Consider the following 27,684-nt stretch of genomic DNA (forward strand, 5'->3'; position numbering starts at 1 on the left):
AAAGAGATACTCTCTAAACATTCGGCAAGACAAAAACGTGATAGGACTTCAGACCTTGCAAAAGTTTAAAGGCTACCTAGAGGTCTCCTGAACTTCTCTTCTGAAAGCTGCCCTTACCAGCAAAATTAACAAAAGACTTGAGATAGTCTCAAGTGATTCTGACAAATGCAGGTTGCCACACTCGAAAATTCTGGTTAAGGAAAAATATTGTACTGAATTTTCTGGATAATTAGCTTAATTCCCCAGGCTCTTTTGCTAAAATAGATCTAGGCTGTCAGTTTGAAACTCAAATGTTCAATAAGGGACCGATCCTAAATCAAGCTCCAACTCTATTGTAGATTGCTGTTCAGTCATCCTTTTTTCCTGACCCAGAAAGAAGACAAAATTCTGTTCATTTACATAGTTTATTGTTGTAAACATTAAAATTGTCTTTCTCAAAGAAAGAATTTATCAGAAAAAAAAATCAGCGTCTCTAACTGTCATACACCATAGAAAAAAAGGCAGTGACTCCATATCATGTGCCATACTGGAAATATACAAAGAAAAATACTACAGAATATGGCATTATTAAAATTCTTACTCAAACATAAAATAATATATTAACTGACAATTTTAGACATTAAAAAAAAACAAAAAAAATTCAAAGTGCTCAGTAATTTCCAGGGAGTTATGTATATTATAAGCACTCTGGAAACAGTCAAAAGCTGCTGCATGCAAGTTTTGTTTAGCTTTAGACAACAAAATAATCAAGATATAAACTTTCTTTTATCAACATCAACAGTACATACAACACTTACAAACAAGGAATGTTGGACGGTGTTACAAACACTATGTGTCCCTTTTGTCAGGATTTTCTGATGTGTAATACTTGTGCCCACCTATTTTACAATTGAGAAAATGTTTAAGCTCAGATAACTACCAATCTTTATAAAATCTAACAGACTACATAGTGTCTGAAATACTATTTATATAATATAGACATTACTGAAATAGCAAGTGCCTATAACATCTTCGACCTAGAATCAACATGCTTGTCCCTTTTGTGTGTAGTTCTTTTTTTCTTTTTTCTTTTTTTTTGCAAACACACTTATCTTTTAGAATTTGTAATATGTATTCATAAATAGGCACAAAATAATTTAAAAAGCCAAACTGCATTGGGTAAATTTACAAGCCTTTCCCTTCTTCAACTCATGCCACCCACGCAACATTTAGTTTTACTATATATTACAGCTTTCTTTACAGCAGAAAACTTTGAAGTCTTTTAAAGGGCAATACTTGTGGGTCCCCTTACAATGTGTGAGGTGTGTGTGTGTGCATGTGTGTGTGTGCGTGTGTGTGTGTTACATTTGTCTTAATGGCAACAACCAAACATGGCCAAACATTTCCCATCAGACATTAGGAATGTTTCTTCTGAACAATAAACTGATTTTTAAACTGGTAATAAAAAGTTTATACCACTGTATTTGTGTGTAGTCCGTGTTCTAAATCCAGGATGCCCCGGAGCCAAAATGCCCTTTCAAGTTCTGCCTGCAGGTTAAGAAATAGCAACAGTTTTTGTTGTTTTTGTTTTGTTTTTTTGTTTTTGTTTTTGTTTTTGTTTTCTTTAGGGATCGAGGGGCTGGGGTTTTATGGAGGGGGTGGGGGCCAGCTAGAGCTGAGACAGCTCATGGGGATATCTCTGCCTTGTGACTTGCCCCCTCTGGATAGTTTTAGGTTTCTTTCCAGTTCCTTTGAAGTGCATGGGAGAAGGTCTTAGAAAGGTAAAGTGTCCAGGAAAAGTTTGTCAATTATTGCTGGCGGTGGTACCAAGTCTTCTAGTTTCAGGTAGAAAATGCGCTGTAGCCCCTGTGTGCAAAGAGTACGAAGTTCTGGGAGCTTCCCCAACAGTTTGGACAAATAGTTGGGGCGGTTCAACCCCCCATTATTGAAAGTCACATGGTCTTTGAGACAATTTACAATCTTGTTTTGCAGTTCTTCCACTCTCTTGGGTTCCTTGAGCCCGTGTCTCTCTGCAGAAAACACAATCAGAAACAAAAGAGGAACACACAAAGCAGTTAGCTAGCTGGCAGGACGATGGACGCTCAGGGGCAAGGGAAAATCGCGATAGACCCCTCTGGGCAGTTTCAGAGAAGTGCCCTGCACCTGAGGTACTGACCTGTGACCATAGCCAGGGCAGCAATGCAGGAGAAGGCAGAAATGTCGATGTTCATATTCTGCAAGTTGGAGGAGAATTCAACAATGGAATCAATCCATTCCCCAAAGCCACGAACGCATTGCAACCTGTGCAAGACCACCCCATTGCAAAAGATGAGTTTACCCTCCACTGGGTTGGACCTGCAATTAATACCAAAGAGAGAGAGGGGAGAAAAAGAGAGAGAGAAAAGCTAAACAACTAATTACTTGAAGAGCAATAAATGAGGGATTTAAGAGGCACCTAATTACGGAAGAGTTAATAAAATGTAGACCAGTAGACCTTGAAAGGGTTTAATTTCATAACAATCAAGAACGCCCCCTATCCCACTTCCATTCCATTCACCCAAGGCTTCTGGGCTCATTCCTTCCCTTCTTCTTTTGTCTACTGTCTTTTCCTTCTTCTCTCCCTCTTTCACTTTCTTATTCTGTATTTTTCTCATCCACCCCCCTCCCTTTCATTCCCCTCTGTCTCTTTCTTTCCCTTCTTGACTCCTCTCTTCCTCCTTTCCCAGCCTCCCTGGATTGCCTCCTCCGTTACCTGTACGCTAATCGCAGCACAAACAGTTCTAAGAAAGCAGACTCGAAAAGCAGGTCTTGGTCGGCTTTGGGCAGGTCAGCGAAGCCGGGGATCTTCTCGGCCCAGCCCCTGATGATCTCCATGGAGCCAGTCAGGAGATCATAGAACTGCTGGATATGCTGGGTGTCATCTCCACTCATCTGATAGTCAGGGTTCGCCTGGAACTGGAATTTCATTTTAAAAAGCACTTAATGAGGTTCTCTAAAATATATAACCCGTGAAATTGCTAACCCCGCTTCTAGTAGGGGAGCCAGGTTTTTATAACAATTAAACCTCTCTCTGACCAGTAAGGAAATTAGATGTTCCGGGGCAATTAATTCAATTAGGGATGGTGCTATGAGGTCGCTGCTTTAAATATGTAAATTACCATTTCCATACAGACTAAATACAGTGCCATCCAGCCCTGGGAAACGTTCACTCTTATCTCCACAAAACAATTGACACGTTAGTATTCATGCCAGTCCCAGAGTGGGTCTCGAGCAGAGACGCCCTTTGCAAATCTTAATAAAATTGCAGTGGCTTCTAGGTTTGCCCGACATACTTCCTCCAATTAAAGCCCACACATTTCTCACAGCTGGGGTAAAAAAGGAATCTGACCACTTGATTTCCCACCCCACTGCCATTCCTTCTCTCTCTCTTTCCCTTCCCCGACCCCCAAGCAGGCATCCCCCACCCTGACAGTGCCACAGGGGACAAGGATTAAAGCGTCTCTGTGGAAAATTGGGGATCAAATCCAAGTGGGGCGGGGGGAGCGTTTTGTACAGCCTGTGGTTTGGGCATTAGAGGCATGAGTGTGTGAGTATGTGTGTGCGCGGGATGGCAGTAAGAAGGAGGGCTCCCAGAGATGTGATCACTGTGGCCTGTGCTCTCCTCCTTCCTCTGTCCTCCGGTCTACACTCCCAGCAACATGGTTTGTTTGTGGCTCTGTGTGCTGCGGCTCTGCCCACGGCTGTAAAGCCACAGCCTTGCTGGAGGCCGGGGGCTAGTGATGGGTGTGGGAAGGGGTCCTGCCCGTCTGTCGGTTTGTCCACATGCTACCCCCGCCAGCTTCTTACCCTGGAATAGTCCAGGCTGGTCATAGCCGGGTTGGAGTCGACATGGGCCCTGACGAGGGCACTGATCAGACTCACCGGGGGCGAGGGGGGAGAGGGCTCCTGTGGGCTCTTCGGTTTCGAGGGCAAGCGACCTCTCCGGCCTTTTAAACTGTCCGTGCGAACCACTGCAAAGGAACAAACGGGTTAGCGTCGCTCCCCCTAGCGGGACCCAGCTGCCGCCTCGGCCCCTCCCGGGGGAAGGCCGCAGCCCCGGGGCCGCCGGCCGGGCCGCGCAGGGTCCCACCGCTTGTAAAGCCTTTACTGACGAGAAGCATCAAAAATGTGGGGTGGTTTTATGTCTTCTTCCAAATGGGTCGTGGGGTTGAAGGCGAGAAGGGCCTGGCTGCTTTCTGCAGGGCGGGATGGGCAAGCAGGCAGCTGCTGGGTCGTGGAGGCCAGACTCTGATGGGGGTGGGGGGTGAGGGGACCCGGAGACCTACCCCCCCCCATGTGGGAAGTGGAAAACGGGACTGGGGTGGGCGCAGCACTTTCCCGTGGGCGCAGACCGGGGAGTGGGCTGCTCGTCCCGACCTACCTTCTTTGACCATCCCAACAGCCAGGCACTTCTGAAATCGGCAGTACTGACAGCGATTCCGGCGCCGCTTGTCCACTGGGCAGTTTTTATTTGCTAAACACACGTATTTTGCGTTTTTTTGTACCGTGCGCTGCAAAAGGAGACAATATTGACCGATTTTTTTTTTTTTTAATCCAGCAACCCAGGGGATCCAGGAAGAATTTCTCAAAGGCTGGGATCTACACTCCTTCCCCACAAACAAACACATATACACCACTCCTTTCTTATTTTTATTTTTTTTCCTTTTCTTTTTCTTTCTCTTTCTTTTCGTGTTCCTACCCCAGGGCATTTAACAGGAGAAAATTGATAGCGTTAACATTTGAGCTAACCTCGCCGCTCCTCGCTGTGTTTTATATGCCAAGAGAAGGAGAAGGAGACGCTCAGTAAATACAAATCCGTGGGCATTCATATTATTTACATTCCTTGGAGACCTTCTCTATTTAAAATGATAAGATTATTCAATCAGGATGGCGAAATAAAGAGATCACTTAATTTGACCATAGGGAATTCTGTTCCACTTGGTTAGCTCAGACACGGTTCTCTGTCCTAACCAATTTCAATCTGAACAGAGAAGACAGCTCCTAGCACATGCAAATGACCCTCTTCTAACTCTGGCTCCAGCAACTTCGGGCTGGGGCCTGCCGGGTCTTCTGTGTGCAGAGGATGCGACCCCAGGTCTCCCGGCCTTCTACTTCCCTTTCTCAGGCACCCAGAAGCCTCCGCCACAGTCCGTGGACCTCTGTAGGGCCGCCTCGGCGGACCCGGGAGTTGGGCCAACTAGGTGGGACTGGGTTGCCCGCACCCAGGTGCAGCGCGCACTCGGAGGCTCCCGGCACTAGGGGGCCCCTACCTTCCTCCTCCGCCCGGTCCTCTCTCACCTTGAAGAAACCTTTGCAGCCCTCACAGGTGCGCACGCCATAGTGCTGGCAGGCCGCGTTGTCGCCGCACACGGCGCACAGCCCCTCGTTGGAGGGAGAGCCCCGCGACGGCGGCGAGGGCACCTGCGTGTCCAGCAGCTGCGACGCGTGGCCGATCTGCAGGCCTGGGAAGCCCATGGACGCGGGCTTTCGGATGGGGTTGGGCACAGCGAAGGTCTGCCCGTCCACCACGTGGTGGCTGCCCGCCTGCTCCGGGTTCATGGGGACGTGCAGGGGCCCGTCGAAGCGCATCTGGCAGCTAGACACGGGGGTGCCGGGGGGCGACTGCTTAAATGAGAAGAGGGAGAGGCGGGAGACGGGCGTTTTCCTCTGCTCGATCATGTGCGTGGTGGCCACGTAGTTCTGATGGAAGTTGTGGAGGGAGCCTGGGTCATCCCACATGGGGCTGTGCTGCACTTGAAAGCCCGGGGTGGTGGGCGTCGGGGGCGAGGAGGGCTTGTAGTAAACCGACCCGGAGTGCGGCATCATCTCCTCGGACTGAGGGGGCAGGTGGCTGTGTTGCTGGTAGTTGTGCATCTGAATGTCTTCTACCTTAATGGAGGACTGCTGTCCGGACAGGGGCATTTGGTACAAGCAAGGTGGCTTGACGTCGTAGCCTGTGCTGTAGTTGTCCATAAAGGTACTGAAGCTGGGGAGAGAAGTGGTGGCAGTGATTTCAGTGTTGGTGAGGTCCATGCTAAACTTGACAAACTCTGGAGTTAAGAAATCGGAGCTGTATTCTCCCGAAGAGTGGTAACTGTAGCTCTGAGAAGCGGGGCTGGCTCCTTGAGGCGAGGACCCATACTGCGCCTGAACACAAGGCATGGCTGGAAATGAAACAGGGTAATATACACTCAGCCTGGTCAACTGAACACTTTTCCCCGGGCTCGGATACACCTGGAGCTACACCGGCAGCTCGTGGCGGTCAGAGAGCACGTAGGGACGCGAAAGGAAGGGCGGAGAGCGCGAATGCTGCGAAGCAAAACAGTGCAGGGCATGGAAAGGCTGGTCCAAGGGAGACCCAGAGCTAGAAAGCTATTGAGGGTCTCCATTCCCGGATATCTCAACCGCCTCCCCCCTCACCCCCTCACCCGGCCAGTCCCGCTCAAATGAGCCTTTCCTCTGAAGCTCGGGTTCAGCAGGCTCATTCTAGAAATGAGGGTGAATTGCACAATGAGAATGTTGTTCCCCAAGATGATGGGCCAGGAAAGCCTTAAGTGACAGAATTTGCTGAGGAAGATCGTATCGCCCTGTTTCTTGATGGTCAGGGAACTCGGAGGAGGGGAAAAAAAAAAAAAAACAAAACAAAGTTGCACTAACCTTCAGCCGAATTACAGGCGTTTTCGAGGAAATTAAAGGTGGACAGTGTCGTAATTCAGTGAAGGACAAGGTTTCCAAGATTTTTAGAAAAGCAGTGGGGAGTCCAGCCTGTCGGATCTCCTCCCTGAAACACAGACACAAGAAGCTTCAGGGTGACTTTCCCGACAGATTCATCTGGGCATCAGTAGAGTCACCAGGCAAGTCCTTCTATACCTTCCTTGGTTGTTTCATTGGAAATTAATGTGTAGCCTTTACCAAACTTAGGAGTTAAGATGAATGTGTAAAAGAGACGGCTGTAAACAACAGGAAATGCCAACCCACTGCACTGTGTAAGTCCTTGCAGAGAGAGGGTTCTGAAGGAGAAAAGGTACTTCATGTACTTATTTAATACTTATGATGTAATAAATTGGGCCCTTTGCTATGCAGGGGGGTAGAGATGGAGGTGGGAGGGTAGTGTCATTTCCATTTTTGTTTAATTCAGACTCAAATAAGAAGAAACTAGAGTTTAATAAAACGCAGCACTGGAAACTTCTATCAAGTGTTTTCTGTAACCCCTGCGGTTACAGAATGCTAGCAAGGCCTGGGCAGCCCTGAAGGCGATCTGAATGGAAGCGTCTGGATTTTGACACAACACTGGGGTTGAGGATACAGGTGAATTGGCATTCACTTTCCCCAGGAAATTTGCCTTTCAACATCTTTAGTGGCCAAGGGGTGGGAGGCAGAGACCCTACTTTTCCAGGAGCATCTTAGGTCAACTGCAGAGGGAGGGAAACACTGCTTATCTGGTGTTGGCACCGAGGTTAGAAGCATTTCCCAACATAGGAAGCCAAACACCTTCCCTATACAGCCTTCCACAATCTGCCTACTTGCCGGAACAAGGCATTCTTGTGTCCCAGTAATTTTCAGATGTTGCCACTTGGAAGGCATTCTAGAGCACAGTCCTATTACTAATGAAAAAGAAAGCCAAATATATCCATTCCTTCTGTTCTCCTTCCCCCACCCCCATAATCTTGCTTCATGGGGAGGAAGGTTAATCAGAAAAAGTAGAAAGGAAAGCGACCCATGATAGCCACAGCCCTTAAGAGATATGCCTGTGCTGGATATTAACCTCCTGGTAACTTCGCAGTTTCATAACTGTACTCTTTACTCTCTATCTCTCTCTCTGTCTCTCTGTCTCTCTCTCTGACGCACTCACAAACACAAGCACGGCATGTGTCAAAACCAGAAATTTCAAGCAACTTAGTAATAGGACACTGTACCAACAGCAACACCACCCCTTATTCAATAATACCCAGGAAACCCTGGCAATCCGGCCAGCCTCGGAGACGCAGTTCCCAAGCAACAAATAAACTGAAGAACTTTCTCCCTGTCCCTTTGTGGGCAGTGTCCCAGACCCTCGTATATACAGGACCTGGAGTCTCCCTGCCCAATGGTAACAATCAATTCTGCTCTAAGAGCAAACTTTGGGCACATTTCCCCGGGCAAGTCCACAGCTCCCCCAAACTATGCAGGTCTCTCTTCCACGTCCACCAATGAGGAGCCTGGAAGCCTGCTGGGAGCCAACTCCCCCCTAGTGCCAAAGCTGGAGTTCGGGCAAATGACCGCTGTGGCTGCACGCACCTATTCCCCATCCTCCCGCCCCGCTCGCGCTCCGAACCTCTGGCGCCCACTTCCAGAAAACCTGCCCCACACATGTGGAAAGAAGAGACGTGCAAAAGAAGAGAGAAGGATAAGGGAACTTGAGCTGCACGGGCTGCGTCTACTCACTTAGGAGTTCTCCGCGTATTTCTTCATTCATTCAACTCGGCCGAAGTGTAGTTGCCTCTGGGAGTCCGAGTGGCAGGGTCGGGGAGGGGTGGGCGAGAGGGGCGAAGGTAGCCTGGTGGCCGAAAGCGGGAGGGCGCAGGAGAAGGCGGCCGCCTGGGCGGGCGAGCGGGACCGCGGAGCCTAGCGCGAGCCGCCGGGCGGACTGGCCCTGGCCGCCAATGTGCCTTTGTTTATGTGGCTCGCGCTGCCGCTGCCAACATGCACCTAAAGTCTCCGCGCGTCAGCGCGCGTCAGCGGCCCGCCGCCCAATCGCCGCGCCGCCGCGCTCCCCGGACTCCTGGCCGGCTCTCGCTTTGGTATATTTCCGACCTGACGTCACGAGTAGGGCCGATTTTAAGGTGGGAACCGTTCTGGGTTCACCTTGGTCGCCAGCCTGGGTTTTTTGTTTTTTTTTTTTTTCTTTTCTCTCTCTCTCTCTTTCTTTCTTTCTTTCTTTTTTTTTTTTTTTTCCGAAAGAGGTGTGACCTCTCCACTCAGGTCCGCGCAGCCCGCAGCACCGCGACATCTCACCTCACCTTCCCCCCCCCCACCTCCCAAACCCCCAGGCCACCGCTGCAGCCCGGCGGCTCATTTGTGGGGGAGGGTGCAACAAAAGCCCGGGCGGCCGGGAACGCTGGCGAGGGCCAGGTAGCCAGCACCTGGACTAGCAAGGGGTGGGGTGTATCTGGCAGTGTCCTAATCTCACGCACTCACAACTGTCACCCCCATTAGCGGAAGCGCGTACAGACGTCCCACGACCCGAGACGGTCAAAGGGCTCAGGCAGGGTGGGATTTCCCTAGTCCGATGTATATCCTTTTTCTCCTTTTTCCTGTCCATGGCCTCCTCCTTTGGCGTTGGCATTCTCTGTCTCTGTCTCCCCCCCCCCCCCCCCCCCCCCACACACAGTCCAAGGTGGAAGGTACTGGGTAGGGCCTGTTCTCTGTGTTCCCTTCTTTCCTTGCAGTGCCCACGTGCAAGGGAGGATGTGGTGCGTGGAAAGGGGAAGAGAGGGGAGCAGGTAGACAGCATCCCAGCCCTTCAGGGATCCCCAAAGTCAGAATGAGGCGTCGCCCACTTTCCTTTCGCAGACAATGCAGCCGAGCAGCGGGCAACAGGTGCGCCTGCGGCGGAAAGGGGCTCTAACCTCACCTTTCGCCAACTCTAATACTTTCGACACTCCTGGGTGCCCACCAACTTGTACCCCAGTACGAGTTGTAGAGACACAAATCAACCCTCCTCTGAAGCACAAGGGCTCTCGAAACCTCAATCTGAGAGCCAAAAGGGAAAGGCAAAACATTGGGAGAGGGAGGGGTATCTCCGCGAGCGTAAAGTTGTGCGTCTAGCCCTCCCAGGAGAGGGACTCGGAGCACCGTGGCAGCTCGCCGCACCCCCGCGGCTGCCCGAGTCCCCGCCGACTCCACTTTGCAAGCCAATCCGCCCGCCAGGCTGAGGGCGCAAGGCGCTTTCTAGCAAAGGAAACGCCACCTCTCCCGGGATCGAGCCCCCTTCCCTGTTCCTCGGGCCCGAGCAAGGCGGGCCTCTGCGGGCTTCTCCCAAGGGGCTGGACGAGGCTGGGACGTGGGCAGGGAGGCTTCCGAGGTATACCCCTCTCTGCCCGAGAAGAGTTCCAACCGCCCCTCCTCCCTCGGCAGGGCTCGCTTCCAGGCTGCGGGAGCCCCCTGGCAACTTTCCCCCCGACCCCCATCCTGGCGTTCCCTGGATGGGCAAAAAGCGCCGCGGAACCAAGCGTGTTCCGGAGCCGCTCAGCTCTAATCTGCACCCTAGCCTTTGCCCGCTCCCCAGCGGCTGGAAAGGCGTAGCCATCAGGTGTCCTGCGGCTGCCCCGGGAAGCCTCGGGCTCCTCTGCGCCGCAGCCTCGGCAAAACCTGCGTGACCACCTTAAGTTTCCCCCAGATGTTTCGACTGCCGCTGCCGCCGCCGCCGCCGCCGCCGCCGCGGCTCAGCGGTGCCCCAACGGGCCGGAGCACAAATAAAACCAGGAAGTGTGTGTGAGTGAGTGAGTGTGTGTGTGTGTGTGTCTGTGTGTGTGCGCGCGCGCGTGTGTGTGTGTGTGTATGTGGGGGGGGGGCTGTTGTGGTGAGTGAGGATGTGTGAGTAGGGGGAAGAGGGGAGGAAGGCGAAGAATAGCCTATTAGCATGAGCTCGGTAGCGTCAGCGCCCCGTGGGCAGGAGCGATTCCACGCGAACGAAAGGGAAAAAGTGAGAGTTTGGAGAGCCGGGGAGAAGGAAAGGGGTGGGGGTGGCGGTGACGCAGGGGCGCAGGCATTGACGCACCCGCGGGGCTGGGCCCAAAATAGCAGCGGCTCTAGCTCGGTGGCGCCCTCCCGGGTTCCCTTCCCCTTCCGCGAGGGAGCAGGGCGCTGCCAGGAGGAGCTTTTCCTTGATCCCAGCGGTGGGCCAGGCTCCCGGCAGCTATTTTCAGGCAGTCGGAAACTCAAACGCGGCCACGCCGGGGTGGCGGTTATTATTTTTTAATATATTCCTAGGAAAGCGGGGGCCAGGAGAACTTTAAGGTTGTAACCAGCACCCTCCGTACACAAACACGCACATCTGAGTAGGTACATTCCCTCCACAAGTTCCTCCTCCCTTATGGCCATTTTTAAAAACACTAGGCTTTAGCTTGGGTTGAGCCTGGGGACAACTTGAGAATTCTCTCCCAGAGAGTGGATAAGTGTTCTGCAGTTCTTAAAGTGAGCTCTGAGGTAGACACACATTGCAGTGTGATGCGTTATTCTACAGCAGCAACCTGTCGAGTCTGGCTTAACAGAGCCCTTGCCCAAGTCTTAATGCACCCAAGATCAAGAGGCAGTTTTCCACAGCAGCTAATTATAATTATTAGTAACTGGAGGTGGAAGGATTCAATATCACATTGAAAAAGAGACAAAAGGTGGACATTTGCCCTTGCATCCTACAACTTGTTTAAGAGTTCTCCCTCTTCTTCAAATTCCTATTTTAGTTCCTGGCAAGCGTTACTTCTTAGGAAGGCACCCTGGATGCAAGACTGATAAACTCATTTGAACCAATTACTGGATAAGCTACTTCTTGGGCTAGCATTTTTGGTAGGGCTTCGGATGTGCTCGGGGTGGAAAGGATGTAACACAATCATCAGAAAGAGTAAAAAAGGACTAAGCTCAAAGCTCCTGACTCCTGTGTCCCCACCAGATTTTGACGGAACGAAGTCTCAGTAGAACCGCCAACGTCTGTAATTGACTGATCCTGTCAGTAGGGGGCCTGACTCCACAAGGATCAGGAAGATTTCACTCACTCACTCACTCACTCACTCACTCACTCACTCACTCACTCACCAGCTAGCTATTTACTACTTAGGCCAAACCCTAGGAGAGAAAGCTGCAGGCCCAAATATTCGGTACTGTGCTGGAATTTATAAATAGCTACAAATCTTTTATTCTTGTCTGTTTTTCTTAAAAGGGGAAAACAGTTGAACACATGGAATTAGGTTCACAATAGATATTCTTTTTTTCCTCCTGCCCATGTTTAACTCACTGTTAAGTCACAGGGGGGGGAATCAAAATAGTAATAAAATCTCTCATTTTATCACCAAGTAGCGCAAATTGGCATATAGTTTGGAAAAATGAAAGCATGTTTTAAAATCCTATGATTACATGTTTAAATAAATTATAGTTTAGAAGAGGATTCCTGTGGGTGTATTTGCTAGTACATAAGAGAATGCTTTTGTGCACAGAGGTTTAATTACACATATAATGGAATCAAAATGTAGAATTGAACAACCTTTTAGAAAATGTTAAAATGATGCTTTAGGCTAAAAGAAACTGAAATTTTGCACTTATATATCACTGCAACCCTTCATAATTTTTTTAACATAGATTCTTGAATATAAACTATTTTATAACTCAACTAAAATGACAATACTAGTTTTTTTTTTTTTTCGGGGCCAGGATTCTGATACAACTTTAAATTACTGGGATGTATAAATGTGTAAAATTAGCCCCACTGAAGGTCTGTTTTCTTTAATGAGTTAAATAGGAGTGAAAATTGGTCTTATACATAAGTAGCTCCTTCTTTTGGAAACAACTAAATGACAAAATTGCCAATTCTATCAATCTATACAGTTAAATGATGTCAGAAAATCATTTAGGGAAGTCATGTTACTATATTATCTTTTAGGATATTAACCAATATTAAGCAGAATATATTGACACATGTATAGGAAGATATTTTTATAAAAAATAATATAAATAATACATACACTCACATCTAAACCAAAGTATTTTATTTTATGCATGGCTAGACAGATTATACTTAATAAAATTGAGCTTTTCGTATAATTTAGAAAGCAAACATAGATGTAATCCCATAGGATTTTCCATCTTAATGCATGGGAAAGGGGTCCTTAGGGAATCTTTTCACTATTCTCCCAAAATGAACTCAGAGTAGCCCTTACAATTCAGATATAGTGAAGAGACATCACTGTTATACTGTAGGAGTTGAGGTATGTTTAAGATATTTCATAATAAAATTACTTAATGGAAACGATCTTTGACATTAAAATGAGATATATATTTTAAGTTATATTTTGACAAATTTATATTCATGGCATTTGTTGCCATTCAGCAAGACATTTTACATTAGTGATAGAAGAGAGAAATTTTCACTTTGGAAAACAAACTCAGTTATGGAACTACAAAATAATTTTTTAATATTGAAGGTTTTTTTTTTTTGCTTTTTTTCCTTTTGCCTTTTAATTTGCATTAATAGGATAGTAATCGGTCAATCATTTATTCTCTTCCTATAGGATGCTTACACAAGAAGTCAATCGCTTACCTGATATTCACATTTTGGGTAGTTATGGCGTTTTACTCAGTTTTATTCAGCCCATTTTTTTTTTTTTTTTTACCAACATCACTCACTGAATGCAAAATTATTTCTTACTTCAATACAGAACTCCATTCTAGAAATGTGTAAAGATGTGCAGGAGAAAACAGCACTCTTTTTTTTTCTAGAAGCATCTACTTGCAAATTAAAATTATAAAACTGAACATATGGTAAAGCCTCATGCCACTCAAAAAGTATTTTGCATAATAAAAATTCTTCATCTTTTCTCTAATGCTTGACTCTCAGTAACCATCTCCTAAACAATTGCTTTTAAACTAATCACTCAGTATTTTCTTTCTGTATGTGTGGTAAAGTACACAGAACATTAAATTTACTATCTTAGCCGTTTTCAAGTGAACTGTTCAGTGATGGTAAATACATTCACATTGCTGTGTACGCATCACCACTATCCCTCTCTACAATGCTTCATCTTATAAAGATGAAACTGTATACCCATGAAATAGTAACTAGCCCTTCACCCATACTCCCAGCCTATGGAAACCACCAGTATTTTCCACGGAAGAATTATTTTTGGTTAAGCAAGGAAGGGTAACTTTGGTTTTGTATTTCATTGCTAATTTCAGTAAACATGGATGGGAGGGTCAGTCATTAAATTGTACCAAGTCCTAGAAGACATCTTAAAGATTCTACAAATAAGTAGCTACATGCTAAGAAAATATCAAGGGCACTTGAAATTCTAAGAGTAGCTAATAACATTAGTAACTATCACAGTATTATATAGCATACTAAGTAGATAAAATGCATACACTTTGTGACAGTTTCTGTGCTTATATCACAGCTGGCTAGCTTTGGTCTATCTTTAATGACAAAATAACCACTTTTGATTCTTTTCTTTTTCCTCAGACTAACTGGTGGATAGGAACCTCTTGATTTAATAAAAAATGAACATCCTGCACTGATATATTACGACAAAGACATATATGCCCTTTTCCTCATCATAATTCTGCAATTATCAAGCCTACAATTTTAACACTACAAAAGTAACTTATAGCAAGGACCCTTATAGTGATAAGTAATAAATCTAATTACCATATCCTTTGAATAGATGTAATATAAATTTCATTGCTCACTTAAAAGTTCCAAAGTTAACAGCATAAACTTGAAGTTGAGTAATTAAGTAATCCTTATATAGACACTTATTAAAGTATTTATACATATTATCTTAAATCTACATCTATCATTTTGCCAATTAAAATTAGGACTTTAATTGCAATTAAGTAATTTAATTGCCAATTGAACAGCAAAATTGCTAAGTGACTAATTTTAATGCCTATTTTAATTACCAATCATGACTGGGGAGGGAGCTAATCAAGTTACATCAAGCAGTACCAGAGTAATGATGTGAAGAAAAAAAAAAAAAAAGTAGAACAAACATTCAAGGCTACATGCTTTAAAAAAAGAAACATAAATTAAATAAATGCAAACACAATCTTATAAATGTATAAAAATACTGTATTTCAATATCTGAATACAGAACATGAAAGAGAACAAGATTAATTAAAGAAGCCCCTGTCAATCTTCAGTCAAAGTAAGGAAAACCAAGTCAAATTTTTATGTGGTATTTACATGGCACTCACACTAACCCAGATAAAAACAAAGCTGCATATAGCTGAGAATAAAAGACTGTTTCCTGCCTGGCTGGTTAAATATTTACAGATTGACAGTTTTTAAAGAATTCTTTTAAAATGAAATGCTATAAAAGAGAGAAACAAGTTTCCAATGCAGCAATGTAGATTTTAAATTTGAAAAGCAAACAGGGCCAGTGCAGTGGGACCAGCATACTCTTTCCTCATGGCTCTCCTCCCCACCCCCACTCACTTGAATGCAGAGTTCTATTAGAGGCCTAATGCCCATCCATAACTTGTCCCATGTTCCTATGAGAAACACTTACATCTGCCCTATCTGCCCTATTTTAAAATACATTCGTGAGTAAAAAATAAGAAGGCAGCTAGGATTACATCACAATTAAAATGAAAGCATGGGGAATATACCCTCTCCTAAGGGTATCTCTTCATTTTCAATTAAAATAAACATGCCAGCTCAAGATAAAAGCTGTAAACCAGCAGGCAACCAGAAACAGTGGTGAAAATCTTCTTGGCCAATACAAACACATTTTCAAAAGTTTTCTTTTCCAAACGAATTCTCAGATTAGCAATATGGAAGGGCAATATTGAACGAGGGAGGTGAAGTTGAGAGCTCAAAAAATAGAAAGTGATTCCCTGGTAGACAATAACAATGCTAGGACTTCCCAGCCACAGGGACCGCCTTGGCTGCCAGCCACCTCATTTAGAGTAACAATGGACATCCATCAAATCTTCATTTAAAATAAAAGTCATGATGCAAGGTCCACATCTTGTTTTTACTACTGGATGTGTCTACCAAAAATATACATCACATCGTTTAGGTCTACAAAAGGGCCCCAAATCATTCATGAACTATCTGTAATGTTGTAACTTGAGAAAAAGCAAATCGTGCTGCTTAGGATTTTATTTACTAATGGACTTGAATTCTGAAATGAAGCACAGCAGGCCTGGCTTTTGAAGGAGGAGCACGTTAATAATCATGGAGCCTAACAAAAGGCTGCATATCTGCTCATGACAATAACAGCTTTATAAGGCGAGTTCTGTCTGACTGATTAAAGGACACACTCACTGCCTATTCACAAGTCACGGAGATGGAGTCATTATTGACAAGCTCACTTCTGATCAGGGTTAAGACTCATTGAGTGCTGGTGCTGCAGAGAGAAAACCTTAGCCATTAAAAGATTACCAAAAACAACCCCCAGAAATGGTCGCCATAACTCAGATATAGATCTTAATGTGTTCTGTAGAAGATTTTTCCGCTATATAAATACACAAAAGGTCTTAGATTATTTGGTATTGCCAAGATGATCGCACTAACCCAAGCACCAGGTTAACATGTCATCACCTACGACAAAAGGAGAAAAAAAAAAAAAAGGAAAAATACTGTCTTGTAATTTCAAAATGATACTGAAAGGACATGATGTCTAGACAAACTTTCAGAATGTTAACTTTCAGACCCGGACATGACTGAAAATATATACTTGTTCAGATTGCTTACGTCTGTCTTGTGTATTTTGTTAGTCTGTGAGGTCACATGAATTCACGTGGTGGACATATTGTTGGAAGGGAAATCTTCCAAAGGATAGTATGACCATAGATTTCAGATATCCCTTAATGGGTAAAGGTTAAAAAAAAAAAAAAATGTTTTCCTAAGTTGTTTACTTTTTTGTTTTAGCCTTCTTTCTTGTTTTCCATGTTGCCTCCCTGCATTAGTGGAAGAAAAAGGAGGGATACACTAAGAGACAACCATGTTTATAACCTGAAATTAGAGGCAATCAACCATTTTATTAGTCACCAGGATACTTAAAATAAGACCTGTGAAATATTACAGAAATATTCCACTAGGATCTAAACAGTGACCTCAGTATGCTGTGACTGACATGGTGGGGGGAAAAAAAAACAAACGACCAGCATCGCCACATAGATGATCCAAGTTAAAGTACACACATAGTGTGTATGTGGGAGGTTGGGGGGGGGGGGTGTTTGTGTATAGAAATTGTTTGGCCGGGGAGTTCTTCCTTATATTTCTTATATTTCATATTTCTGAGGACTGTTTTCTGTAAGTTATTTCCCAAACTTTAAGAATAACTGAAGTTTATTTAAAAAAAACAACAACAACACAATTTCAAATAATTAATAGGCTTAGGAGTTATATTGAAACAACTCAGAACACATATTTTTCGTAGGAGTTCTTTAATTTTCTGGATTCCAAAAAGTATGGTGTTCCTAAAGATTACAAACTCTTAAGTAACTAGCTCTGGAAATTCATATTTTCCATTTCTCCATACTCTCATCAATTAGTATTTGGTTGGCTGACTGGAAATTTCTGAGACAACGGTTTTGCCAAACTTTATAAACTTTGTTTTGTTCGGGAGTGGGGGCGGGGGGGGGAGGAGAAACCAGCTTTTACAGCCAGAATGATTTGACAGGGCCCCTCAAGCCACAAATAGATGCTACAGAATTTGAAACGCAGCTCTGTAGCTCAATTTATACCACAGAAAACTGTGAGATGCTATCTCCCTGTTGTTATAACGTATCAGGTCAAGGGATATAAATTGCACCAGGTAATTCATTTTGCCGTTCGGAGAGTCATTAAGATCCTCCCAGAATATATGTGATTGATATCCCTGGAGGTGAAAGGCTAAAGGAACCATATGGCAACATGTTGCATTCCGTATGCTATCTGCCCATCCGTGCTTAAGCTGCCATTAGCAACATCTGTACCTTACGGAAATCCAGCTGCGCCGACGACGGCTGACGGAATTGTACTTGGGGGGGAAATCTAGCTTAGCGCCATTAACTTGAGACTTAGAGTCTATCTACCAGGACGGATGGAAGCTTTCACAATTACACGAGACGACACAAATGCTTTATTAAAGTTTAATTTTGAACTCCCAATTAGCGAAACTGCATTACAAATCGATTGCAATTTCCTAGAAGGCACGGCAAGTTCTCTGCCGGCCTGCCACGTGCGAGAGGCTCCAGAGCAAGCTTTCCCAGCTCGCGGCAGCGGAGAGGGGACGGTTCAGAGCCGGTCTCCGCGTCCCAGGAAGTCCCTAAAATCCCCGCCAGCCCCTCCTTCCGCAGGGTGGGGGCGTACCCGGCCAGAACCGGCGGGGAGGGGCGGGGGGAGTCCTCTATTATCTTGGTCTCTCGGGAGGAGCCTCATCTAGTCAGTCACGCAGAAGTTTCTCTTTCGCTCTTGGCGTGACACCCCAGATCGGCTTCGGGCGCGCGGGCCAGCGGGGCGGAGGAGCCGGGAGGCCGGAGTCCCGGCAGGGCTGCCCGGCGCTCGCACCCACCCCGCTCCCCTCCCCCCAACCCAAACAAAGCCCCGCTCCAGGTCCAGGATACGTTACCTGCCCGGCGCTCCCGGCCCCTCGGTCACCGCATCCCCCGCAGGCGCGCCTTGTGCGGGTCCCGCTCCCAGGGACGCACAAAGTGGCCGCCCCCGGCCGGCTAAATCCCCCTCTCTCGTCATGTTGGGGGTGGGGGGAAGAGGGGGAGACGGGGGAAGTGGAAGCGGGGAGGCTGGGCCCAGGGGAACTTACTGGTAAAAAGAAAAGAAAAAAAAAAAAAAAGGTAGAAGCTGCTGGTGAGGGGGGTGTGGGGGGCCCGGGGCCCGGCCAGGGGCAGAAGAGGCCGGTTACCTTTCGGGGAAGTCGAGGGCGGGAGGGGGGGGGGGTCAGGGAGCGGCCGCCCGCCCCCCTCCCCCGACCCCCAGCGGCGGCGGCAGCTGCACACACAGAAGCCCATTGTCACCGGCGCCGGGCGCGCAGCCCCGCGGACTCGGCCCCGCGGCTAAGCGCGTCAGCGGCCCCGTCAGCCGGGCCGGGCTCCGTGACGCGCGCGCAGCCAGCTCTATAAATAACCCGCCGCCGGGCGGCTCGGGCGGCTTTCCAGTGACGCTGGGGCAAGGCGCGGGAGGAGGAGGGCGAGAGGAAACAATAAAGCCGCCCGCCCGCCTCCCCGGCCTCCCTCCGCCCTCCCCCGGCCGCCCTGGGCCCTTCCCGCCGCGCTCGGCTTTCCCCGCCCCGGCCCGCCCCGTTCGGAGCGCCGCTCGCGGGTGGGAAGGGCCGAGCCGAGCCCAACCCACGAGTTTAGCGAAGGGGTCGCTGTGTTACTTACTCGCAGCTCGAGTTCTGCCTCGGGAGGCTTTCTCCACTCTCCGACACCCGTCCTAGTACAGGTAGGGTGTGTTGGTGGTGGCAGATCCTCAGTTCAAAACCAAACAAAAACCTTCCAGCTTCCGTGTCCTGATGTAGCGTGTTTCAAAGTATGTGCGTGCGTTCGCATCTCCTAGAGTTCCGCCCACGTCCCTCTCTATATCTGGATCAAATCCTTCCTTCCTTCAGACTCCACCAGGATTGTTTATCTAGGTGGGTTTTTGTGGACCCAGGGCCATGTTACTGTTTGCATTTGGGAAGTTGGACGAAGGGTGCCCAGTAGAAGCAGCGTGGTCCTGGCTTTCAGGACTCATGCTCTCAGGCTCAGCATTTTTGCATACCTTTTTGGCTTTGAACGTAGCGCAGGCCATTTGAATTTTCCAAAAGCCAAAAGTCTTTCAACGTGCTGGGCTTTCATCAAGGCTGCCACTTAAAAGGGGCTTTCTCTATGGGTAATTTTGGGGGGGAGGGGGAGCCCCCTGTTCAAGTTTCCATACGTAGGCCAGTCTGTCCCACTCCTTAACACTCCTCGTGCCCATTAAGGTGTTCATATACAACTGGAGGTAGTCTGTTTTCTTGTAACCATCGACTAAAGGGCTAGTCAGACGATAATTTCTCCTCCTGAGCGAAATGTCTCAGATATATGAACTCCACGAATTTTCTGGGATGCCGATAGGTAATTTGCAGATGGAAACAAAAGTTTTTAAGTGACCTGGCATGGATACAGTGAGTTAAAAGGCCTGAGGAAATGATTGTTGATTCACAATCAAGACAAAATGGGGTGGTGAAGGGTTCGCTGGGCTGGGAGTTTGAAGACTAGGAAATTTGGGTTTTAATTAGGTAGGTCTTCATTGCGATTCTCTGTGCCACCTTGCAGAAATGACAGCCTTTCCGGCTGCCTGGGTGGCTCAGGCGGTTGAGGTCACTTTGGCTCAGGTCATGATCTCGCAGTTGACCGGTTGGAGCCAAGCGTTGGGCTCTGTGCTGACAGCTTGGAGCCTGGAGCCTGCTTCGGACTCTGTGTCTCCCTCTCTCTCGCTGCCCCTCCCTGCTCGAGCTCTATCTCTCTCTGTCTCAAAAATAAATAAACTGTAAAATAGAAAAAAAAGAAAAGAAATTACAGCCTCTCTGCCTCAGTTTCCTTATCTTCAAAATGGAGAAAGGCTGGTTTCTAAGACCCTTTCAGTGCTAACATTCTAGGATGCTAAAGGACATAATTGTGTTCAGATACATAAAGTTATTAATGTGAATACCTGTGTCTCAAGGGAAAAAGATAACCAAGTATAGAATTACTCAGTCTTCTGACAATTTATTACTTTGTACATTTTCAAAAAGAAAATATATTAGGGCCACTTCAGAAAAAGAATGAATTCAACTATATCATTAAAACTATTTTAAGAGGAAAAACATAGTTGTCACTGTAGGCCTCATTTACATGATAGCAGACAGAATTACAGTCTGATGATGTCTCAGGGCCTTTCCAACACCATGTTCTCTAATGGGAGTGAAAGAGTATGAGACGCAAAACGTACTAGGATCACTTTTCTCCAATTTTGCCCCCAAATCTGGTTTGTATAGCTTTTAGGAGGCAGTTTTCATTTGAAAGACACAAAATTGTTTGTCAGTGAGTGGTACTTAAGAGACAGGCAAAGTCTTCTTCTGATTGACCCTCATCATTGTCAGAATCTGCCTTATTTTTCTGTCTCCAGGCTGGTGAAGACAGAAAACATAAAAAAGGCAGAAACAAGTTTAGAGCCGAAACATTTGCTTCACGTAGACACCACTGAGGTGTGATCACAACTAAAAGTTAACCAGTATTTTCCCGGTTTCAAAAGCACATCTGTTTCTCTTTGCCATAAAATGTTTGGTATCTCCCTAATTTAATTTCACTTAAAGTTCTTTCTCCTGCAGCTTATAAAGAGGTATTTTTCTTTCACTACTACTTTTCTGAAACTTCCAGCGTCTCACATAGTTTTCAGTTAAAACATTTTTGCTTCCTTCTTCTCTTTTTTTAATGTGGTAAATTCCATTCTCCTTTATCCTTACCCTTAAAAAATTTAGCAGCATGAGAATTAGCCTTAAACTGAACCATGCCCCCAATTTTCTTTTTAGCTCTGGAACCCAGTAGAAATACAGCGAAACAACTAGTTTCTCAAAAACAAAAGAAAAACAAAAAAAAACCAAAAAACAAGCGCGCTGAGATTTGTGAAATAGGAGACTGAAAATGTGGAAAATCTTTCATTGGATCTCCTTGATAGCATAAAGCGTGTTATGATTTTTTAAACATAGTGAATGTTTTAGAATATGGATATTTCTCAGTATTTCTGATGTTTCTGTCTACCTGAAGTTAAAGCCTTTTAAAAGACTCCTCTACAGTAACGGTATTGAAGAATTTCTTAAAGAAACTACTGTGCACTCTCGCCTTACTCCTCAGTTAATCCAGCTCCGGATGTAGACAGTGGTGCCAGTCAGGTTGAGGCTTCAAAGGAATGAGCACAAATATTTGCCATATCCTATGCAGTATAGTTTTGGTGATAGAATTCATTTCGGAAAATATCATTGAAGTTATAGTATAAGCAACTCTCATCAACTCCAAGATGGATAAATAGAAGGTTAACAGGAAGAGGGATGAGGGATTCTCAGCATTCCCAAAGAAAGGAAACAAGGTTATAGACCTAGGAGTTTTCTGCATTTAAAAGGCCAAGAGATCAAGGCAGGCAGTGTTCTTATGAAAAAAGTTAAAAAAAAAAAAAATTCATCAAAATTAACAGGAATCCCGACATAGTTCAAAATATGCACATACGTACGTAACTAGCCCTTCTGATAAGGTTGCCCTGATTTTAATGGTTCACCCCAAACTGCACAGACTTTGGTAACTCGCTGCTGGAGATCCGTTGCACACAACTTTTTTCTTCCGGTACACATTATAACATCAAATCAGGATTTGTGAACCTTGAGTTTTAACAAATTCCTTGTGAGGGTTCAGGGTCCTAGGCCTTGTTGCCCTTTGGTTCATCCAGACCTTCTCTGGTCTTTATCATGGGGGAGCAAAGGGGGTGCTGACCTGCCAGCTGTGATTTCCCTGCCTTCCTCAGGAGCTGGAGTTCTCTGCCAGCTGGGTGTGACCAGTGGAAAGCCAGATCAGAGGACATCCCACCCAGCCCCCAAGGTCTATACTCCCACCCAGGACCTCTGACCCTGGGTTCCAGTAACCTTGCCTTTTCCCTTTATTCCTCCAGCATTTGGGTTCTAGTGGCTTTACCCTGTTGAAAAATCACTGTCTTCTTTTTGTTTCTCAGCCCTTCAGTCACCTGTTTTACAGATTCCTTGAATTAAATTCTCCCTGCGTTGACTACTTAGAGCGGTTTCTGTTTTCCAGGTTGGAGCCTGACTCCCCACATCCTATTGTATGACTGTATTGGCTGCTATACATGGAAAAATCTCTTATTCCTTGATTTTCTTTTGCTAGGAATTATTTTTTTATTGTGCTATTTAGAAAGTGCTCATAAAAGGTTCAGCCCTCAGGGGAAAAAATTAAACATTTCTTAAAATTTTGTTTTCAAACTTTTTACTGTTCAGTCAGAACAGGGCTGATGCTTAACAGCCTGATACAAAAATTCCATGCTAAACAGAAGGGTGGCATATAATAATTGTCAAGGTTTAATTTCCATCACACATCTTCCATAAGGCCCACTTACTAGCTTATTTGCCAGTGGTTTCTCTGCCCCTTTGTGTCTTAGTGCGGGGTGGGGGGGTAGGGGGTAGGGGAGGAGGAAGGAAGAGAGAGAAGGAGAAAGAAGAAAAGAGAAAATAAAGAAAAAAAACTTTCTGTATTATTAATTTGAAATATCATGTATGTGTATCCTTGGGATAATATTTCAAAATCTAAATTATGTTTACATTTTTTTTTCCTCCCTGTATTTTCTGCTACTGCCAAACTTTCAAGGAGAAAAAATTCCAGGAAACCTCCTACAGTATCTTGAAGACGCTTCAAAAGGACAAGGATTCCCCTGAAGCTGGAAAGATCTTCCTGGGCACATGCAAGGGCAGATAGAAACAGAGTGGTCAGTGTTTCCTGAGGAGAAGCACGGAGCTTGGAGTGATACTGGAGGAGTTGCCCAAGAAGAGAACCAGAAGTTGGCAGAGAAGTCGATGAGGTCATGCTTCCTGGTCTAGCATACAGGTGTGTCAGGGGAGACAAATCATTGCACAGATACCACCTGGCCCTCACTCATGTGTACTAGGGAAGGGTTATACCAGTTCTTCCATCAGTTGCCCATTAGCACCAGATAGCCGCAGTGACTGGTCCCTTTCTTTGTTCTCTGTTCTCGAACATGGAGAGATGGAAACTGCCACCGCACGGCAAGAGTCTGTTGGAGAATAGAGCCAACACAGAGAAAGAGGATCCAAGAGATGGAGAAGGAGAAATTGGGTGCTGAAGACATTTGAGCCTGGATCAAGCTATTCTTGGAGCTAAACCTACCACCAGATTCTCAAGTTATGTGAGTAAATCAGTTCTCTTTTAGCTAAAGTCAGTTAGGAGTGAATTTTCTGTCAATTGCCTTAGAAAAGAGTTCTCGCTGATACACTTGTCCTTAATACCTTTTCAAGGCCATAATGCTGGGATATAGTAAGTACATCACTTACCTGATGACTAATAGTGGATGCACACCATATGACATCAATTTATTTTGCTACTGCTACTGGGCAAGGCAAGGGGGGCCTTAATGTTATCACATAGGAAGTGGCATGTCAAAATCAAGTGGGAGTGCCCGCTGTGGGTTAAACTTCCAGGAATGATGCAACTCTTCTTGCCCCAGTCATTAAGCCTTTTTTTCTTTCTTTCTTTTTTTAATGTTTATTTATTTTGCAAGAGAGAGCACGTGAGCTGGAGAGGGACAGACAGAGACAGGGAGAGAGAGAATCCCAAGCAGGCTTCACGCTATCAGCTTAGAGCTCAGTGTGGGGCTCCGTCTCACAACTGTGAGATCATGACCTGAGCTGAAATCAAGAGTCAGATGCTAACCGACTGAGCCACCCAAGTGCCCCTAAACCTGGCGATCACAAGATAGAAATCAACGGTCAAAACAGGAGACGTGAAACATAGCAGCCTTTGGTCCCTATATATCTCCCACCTCTTTAACACTGCATCTGCCTCTAGCCTCCAGTCCTAGCCAACTAAAAGTAGTTCCCCAAATGGCTCATGGTGCTTCTTCATGAATTAGTAGCTTGGCACTAGCTCTCTCCTCAGGCTGGACTGCATTTCTCCTACAATCTACCCTTTGAGACTCAGCTTGTGCCCCAGCCTCTGTGAAATTTTACCTGACAGCACCAACACTGCCCTGCTCCTCACACCTGGCCATCCCCATCCTCTAAAATTGAGCACTTACTGTGTCACACTCTGTACATCCTTCACTGTGACCCATATGCAATTATTTGTTTTATTTGTCTCTCCTGCTGGACTGAGCTCCATGAGGGCAGCAGTTCTCTCCAATTCTTCCTGGAACTTTTGGGGACCTGGCTGTTAAGCTATCAAAAATTCTTTGTGAATAGTGGAAATAACTGAGTGTATGAAATGAACGAATGCAGAAACAGAAGGAGTCATACATTTTCAGAGCTGGGACCTTGGAGTTCACCTAATCCTTATGATCAAGATATTGATCAAAATTCCTATCACAATAGGAATTGCAAGGTTATACATTCTAAGAGAGTACAATGTTAAATTTAATTAGAACTCATTATATAATCATATCCTTTATTTTATTTTTGCATAAATATAGCAATATATTACAAAGCACCTCTAAGAATTCTCATTCTTTAAACTTGGCTACCTTTCTTCTCTATTTCAAATTTAAGATTTTTAAATTCTCTTTAAGTATTCTATTTCCTATGCATGTCTGTTTGCTCCTCAGACCTACACGATATTTGTGATTAGATAATATTTTATTATAACCAAGAGCCAAAACATCAGTTCAAATAGCACGTGAAATGAGACACTTAACAGAGCCAAGCTAATTATAGTTGGAAAAAGACCCTCCACCCACCTTATACAAACACACACACACACTTCATATCCATACTCTTTAATAATTCCAGGATTTCAACATCTTTGTGTAGGAAGGGAGTTGCTGTCACTTGAAAAGGTTACAGTAATGCATCCTGTTTCCTATAGACCTATAAGAATCTGGGCATGGTTAGAAGCAAGAGGATGAACACAGTGGGAATCGACATGACTGCATAAAAATGTAGCCAGTTCTCTCCATGAAGGGTAGACTTAGTACAGATTATTTTCTGGGAAATGTTTCTTTTTTTTTTCTTTTTTAAATGTGAATTGTCTTTGATAATTATTCTTTGCTTTTGGAGGATTTGTATGTGTAGAATCCAATAGATGATCAAGAAGAATGAGGTGGCAAATCTTCAGTGCTACAAATAGGCAAAAGTAGAACGACAAATGCTACAGGGACTACATTGTTAGAGACCTTCTGTGTTGCTTGACTGAGCCTTCCAGAAACGTATTGTTGCAAATAATATCCTGTGGGTTGCACTGGTTGGGAAAGGGCGATGAACCCTCCAGGAGATTCAACTACCATTATTAGTGAAGTATAAGGTAGTAAAGATACAGACTGTAGAGCAATGGAGGAAGGTGCTTTCTTTCTAAGACGAAAATACACAGGGTGGACCTTGAGATTAAGGAGTGAGGCTAGGAATCGGGGTATGCTCTTAAGGATCTCTGTGTAAATATTTCACATTAAGTCTTTGGTTGCCCTTATCTTTGAACTATCTGGAAGTTTTATTTTGTGAACAGTTTTTAATCTTTCCTCCATGTTGTAATCCCCTTCATTTGTTTCCAATCTTTAGTTGTTATTAACACCAGTACGGCCTCCTGTGGTGGGGGGTGTGGGACAATCAAAGAAAAGAACAGCATAGGAAAGTACAGCCGTCTGCATATTGCACCTCCTCAGGGCTGTAGTGTTGTGGTCCTCACTTATGGCAGTGGTGGGGGGGAAATGGGTGGGGGTGAGGGGTGGAAAAAGAGTAGTGGTCTGAGGAAGAGCATGGAGAACAAGGCTCCTGAAAGGACTGTGAATAGGCAGATGACTCAGGAGCAGACAGGGGGGTGGGGGGTGGAGGGGTGGAGGGGCAAGCGATGGCGGCTGGGGTTGGAAACGTTCTTTGTTTAAAGGAATCAGAGCTTCCTGTCTATTCTACCTTTCATTACTGAGTCACCAAGCCTCCCCTGCTGTCCTCAAATCTGGCTACTTTTTCCCTCTTCCTTCAGCTTTCATCATTTTTTTTTTTTTTTTTTTACCTAGATTTTGGCAACAGCCACCTACATTGTTTCCTGTCACCAGTTGCTTCCTTGCTCTGGTCTGGTTCTCCTCCACAGCATCAAAGAGCGCTGGCCTATGACCAGTGCTCTTACTAGTACTTCCCTTAAAAAAATCCTTCTTTCTGCCTGCTTATTGTCTTGGGGATTTCTTTTGAAAAGTTGGCACCTTTCATTTGGAGACTTAGGTATTCAAAGCTAGCAGATACCTGTTTGGTTAAGAGGTGCCATTAAAGTCATTTGTCCTGCTAAAAAGGTTCCATTTAAAGATTTACCCATTTAAAGATTACGCAAATTTTCAGTATTGAGGCAGGTGGCCCCACAGTAGAAGCAGTGATGTCCTCGAAAATCTACTTTGTTTAGGAAAGCAGATATTCACATACTGATCAAAAGGCTTGTGGGATATGCCTCGTTGACAGTTCTATAAATCCATCAAATATTTCTGTTCATAGATGAATCTGGGTGGAGAGAGATGGTAATATGATAGAGACAATGGTGGGGTCTATGAACACAGATTTTGGATACAAATAGATTAATTCTTGGGCTTGGCTCTTTACCTCTGTACCTCGTTTTATCCTGTTATATCATGGGCTTAGTAGCACACACAGCCCACTTAATTTCCTGAAAGTTATTTATAGCATTTAAAAAAGTCTTCTATGAAGTTAATTTCATGCCTGAATTTTTAATACGCATAATGATTTATAAACACATGGAAGAGAAAGGAAGAGCCAGAAAATATGCCCCTTTATGCATCCCAGTAAGTCATGCCATTGAAAAGGGGCCCAGACACAGCTTTGAAATCCAGTCTGGAGTTCCAATTATCCCTCTCTTTTCATATGCTTTGTCTATCATGATTGAATGGATAGCATAAAACTGATATATAAAGTCTTTTCCTCATCTATATTGTAGAGAAGTACACCATTGACGTCTTCATACATGTCATTAATATGAGATTTCTCCTATATCAACAATAATGTGTTATAATACATTCAACTTTGGTATTTAGTTTATATGCCTTAAATTCAAAAGCTCTTCACCCACTACTGCCCACATATGCTGACAACTGTTCTGATCCCAGCAGGAGTAACAGATTTTCTTTCTGAAGCATTGCAGAACTACAACCAGAGTGTTATTATTAGATGAAAGATCTCATACTGGTTTTGCGATAGAGAAAAAAGAAAGAATCGAGATGAAAATAATCTAGGCTATTTAAAAATGCCCCACATTTTC

At 45.2% G+C, this 27,684-nt stretch overlaps 1 protein-coding gene across 3 annotated transcripts; it reads right to left on the minus strand.

Moving 5' to 3' along the window:
* Positions 1–390: 390 nt before the first annotated feature.
* On the minus strand, positions 391–8,910 carry NR4A2 (nuclear receptor subfamily 4 group A member 2). 3 transcript variants are annotated; one of them, XM_030326834.1, is made up of 8 exons: positions 8,443–8,910; positions 6,676–6,799; positions 5,317–6,182; positions 4,400–4,529; positions 3,901–3,989; positions 2,732–2,934; positions 2,156–2,334; positions 391–2,009 (listed from the first exon to the last, which is right to left on the minus strand). In XM_030326834.1, exons 3-8 carry the CDS (start codon positions 6,178–6,180, stop codon positions 1,753–1,755), a joined length of 1,722 nt encoding a protein of 573 aa, XP_030182694.1. In that variant the 5' UTR covers positions 6,181–6,182; positions 6,676–6,799; positions 8,443–8,910; the 3' UTR covers positions 391–1,752. The 3 variants fall into 3 exon arrangements, 2 of the variants coding, with proteins under 2 accessions (XP_030182694.1, XP_030182690.1); XM_030326830.1 differs by having other exon boundaries at positions 3,826–3,989; XR_003971101.1 differs by having other exon boundaries at positions 1,977–2,009; positions 2,156–2,213; positions 3,826–3,989.
* Between the last annotated feature and the right edge of the window lie 18,774 nt (positions 8,911–27,684).

The sequence above is a fragment of the Lynx canadensis genome, chromosome C1 (genome assembly GCF_007474595.2).
Source record: "Lynx canadensis isolate LIC74 chromosome C1, mLynCan4.pri.v2, whole genome shotgun sequence".
Taxonomy (NCBI): Eukaryota; Metazoa; Chordata; class Mammalia; order Carnivora; family Felidae; genus Lynx; species Lynx canadensis.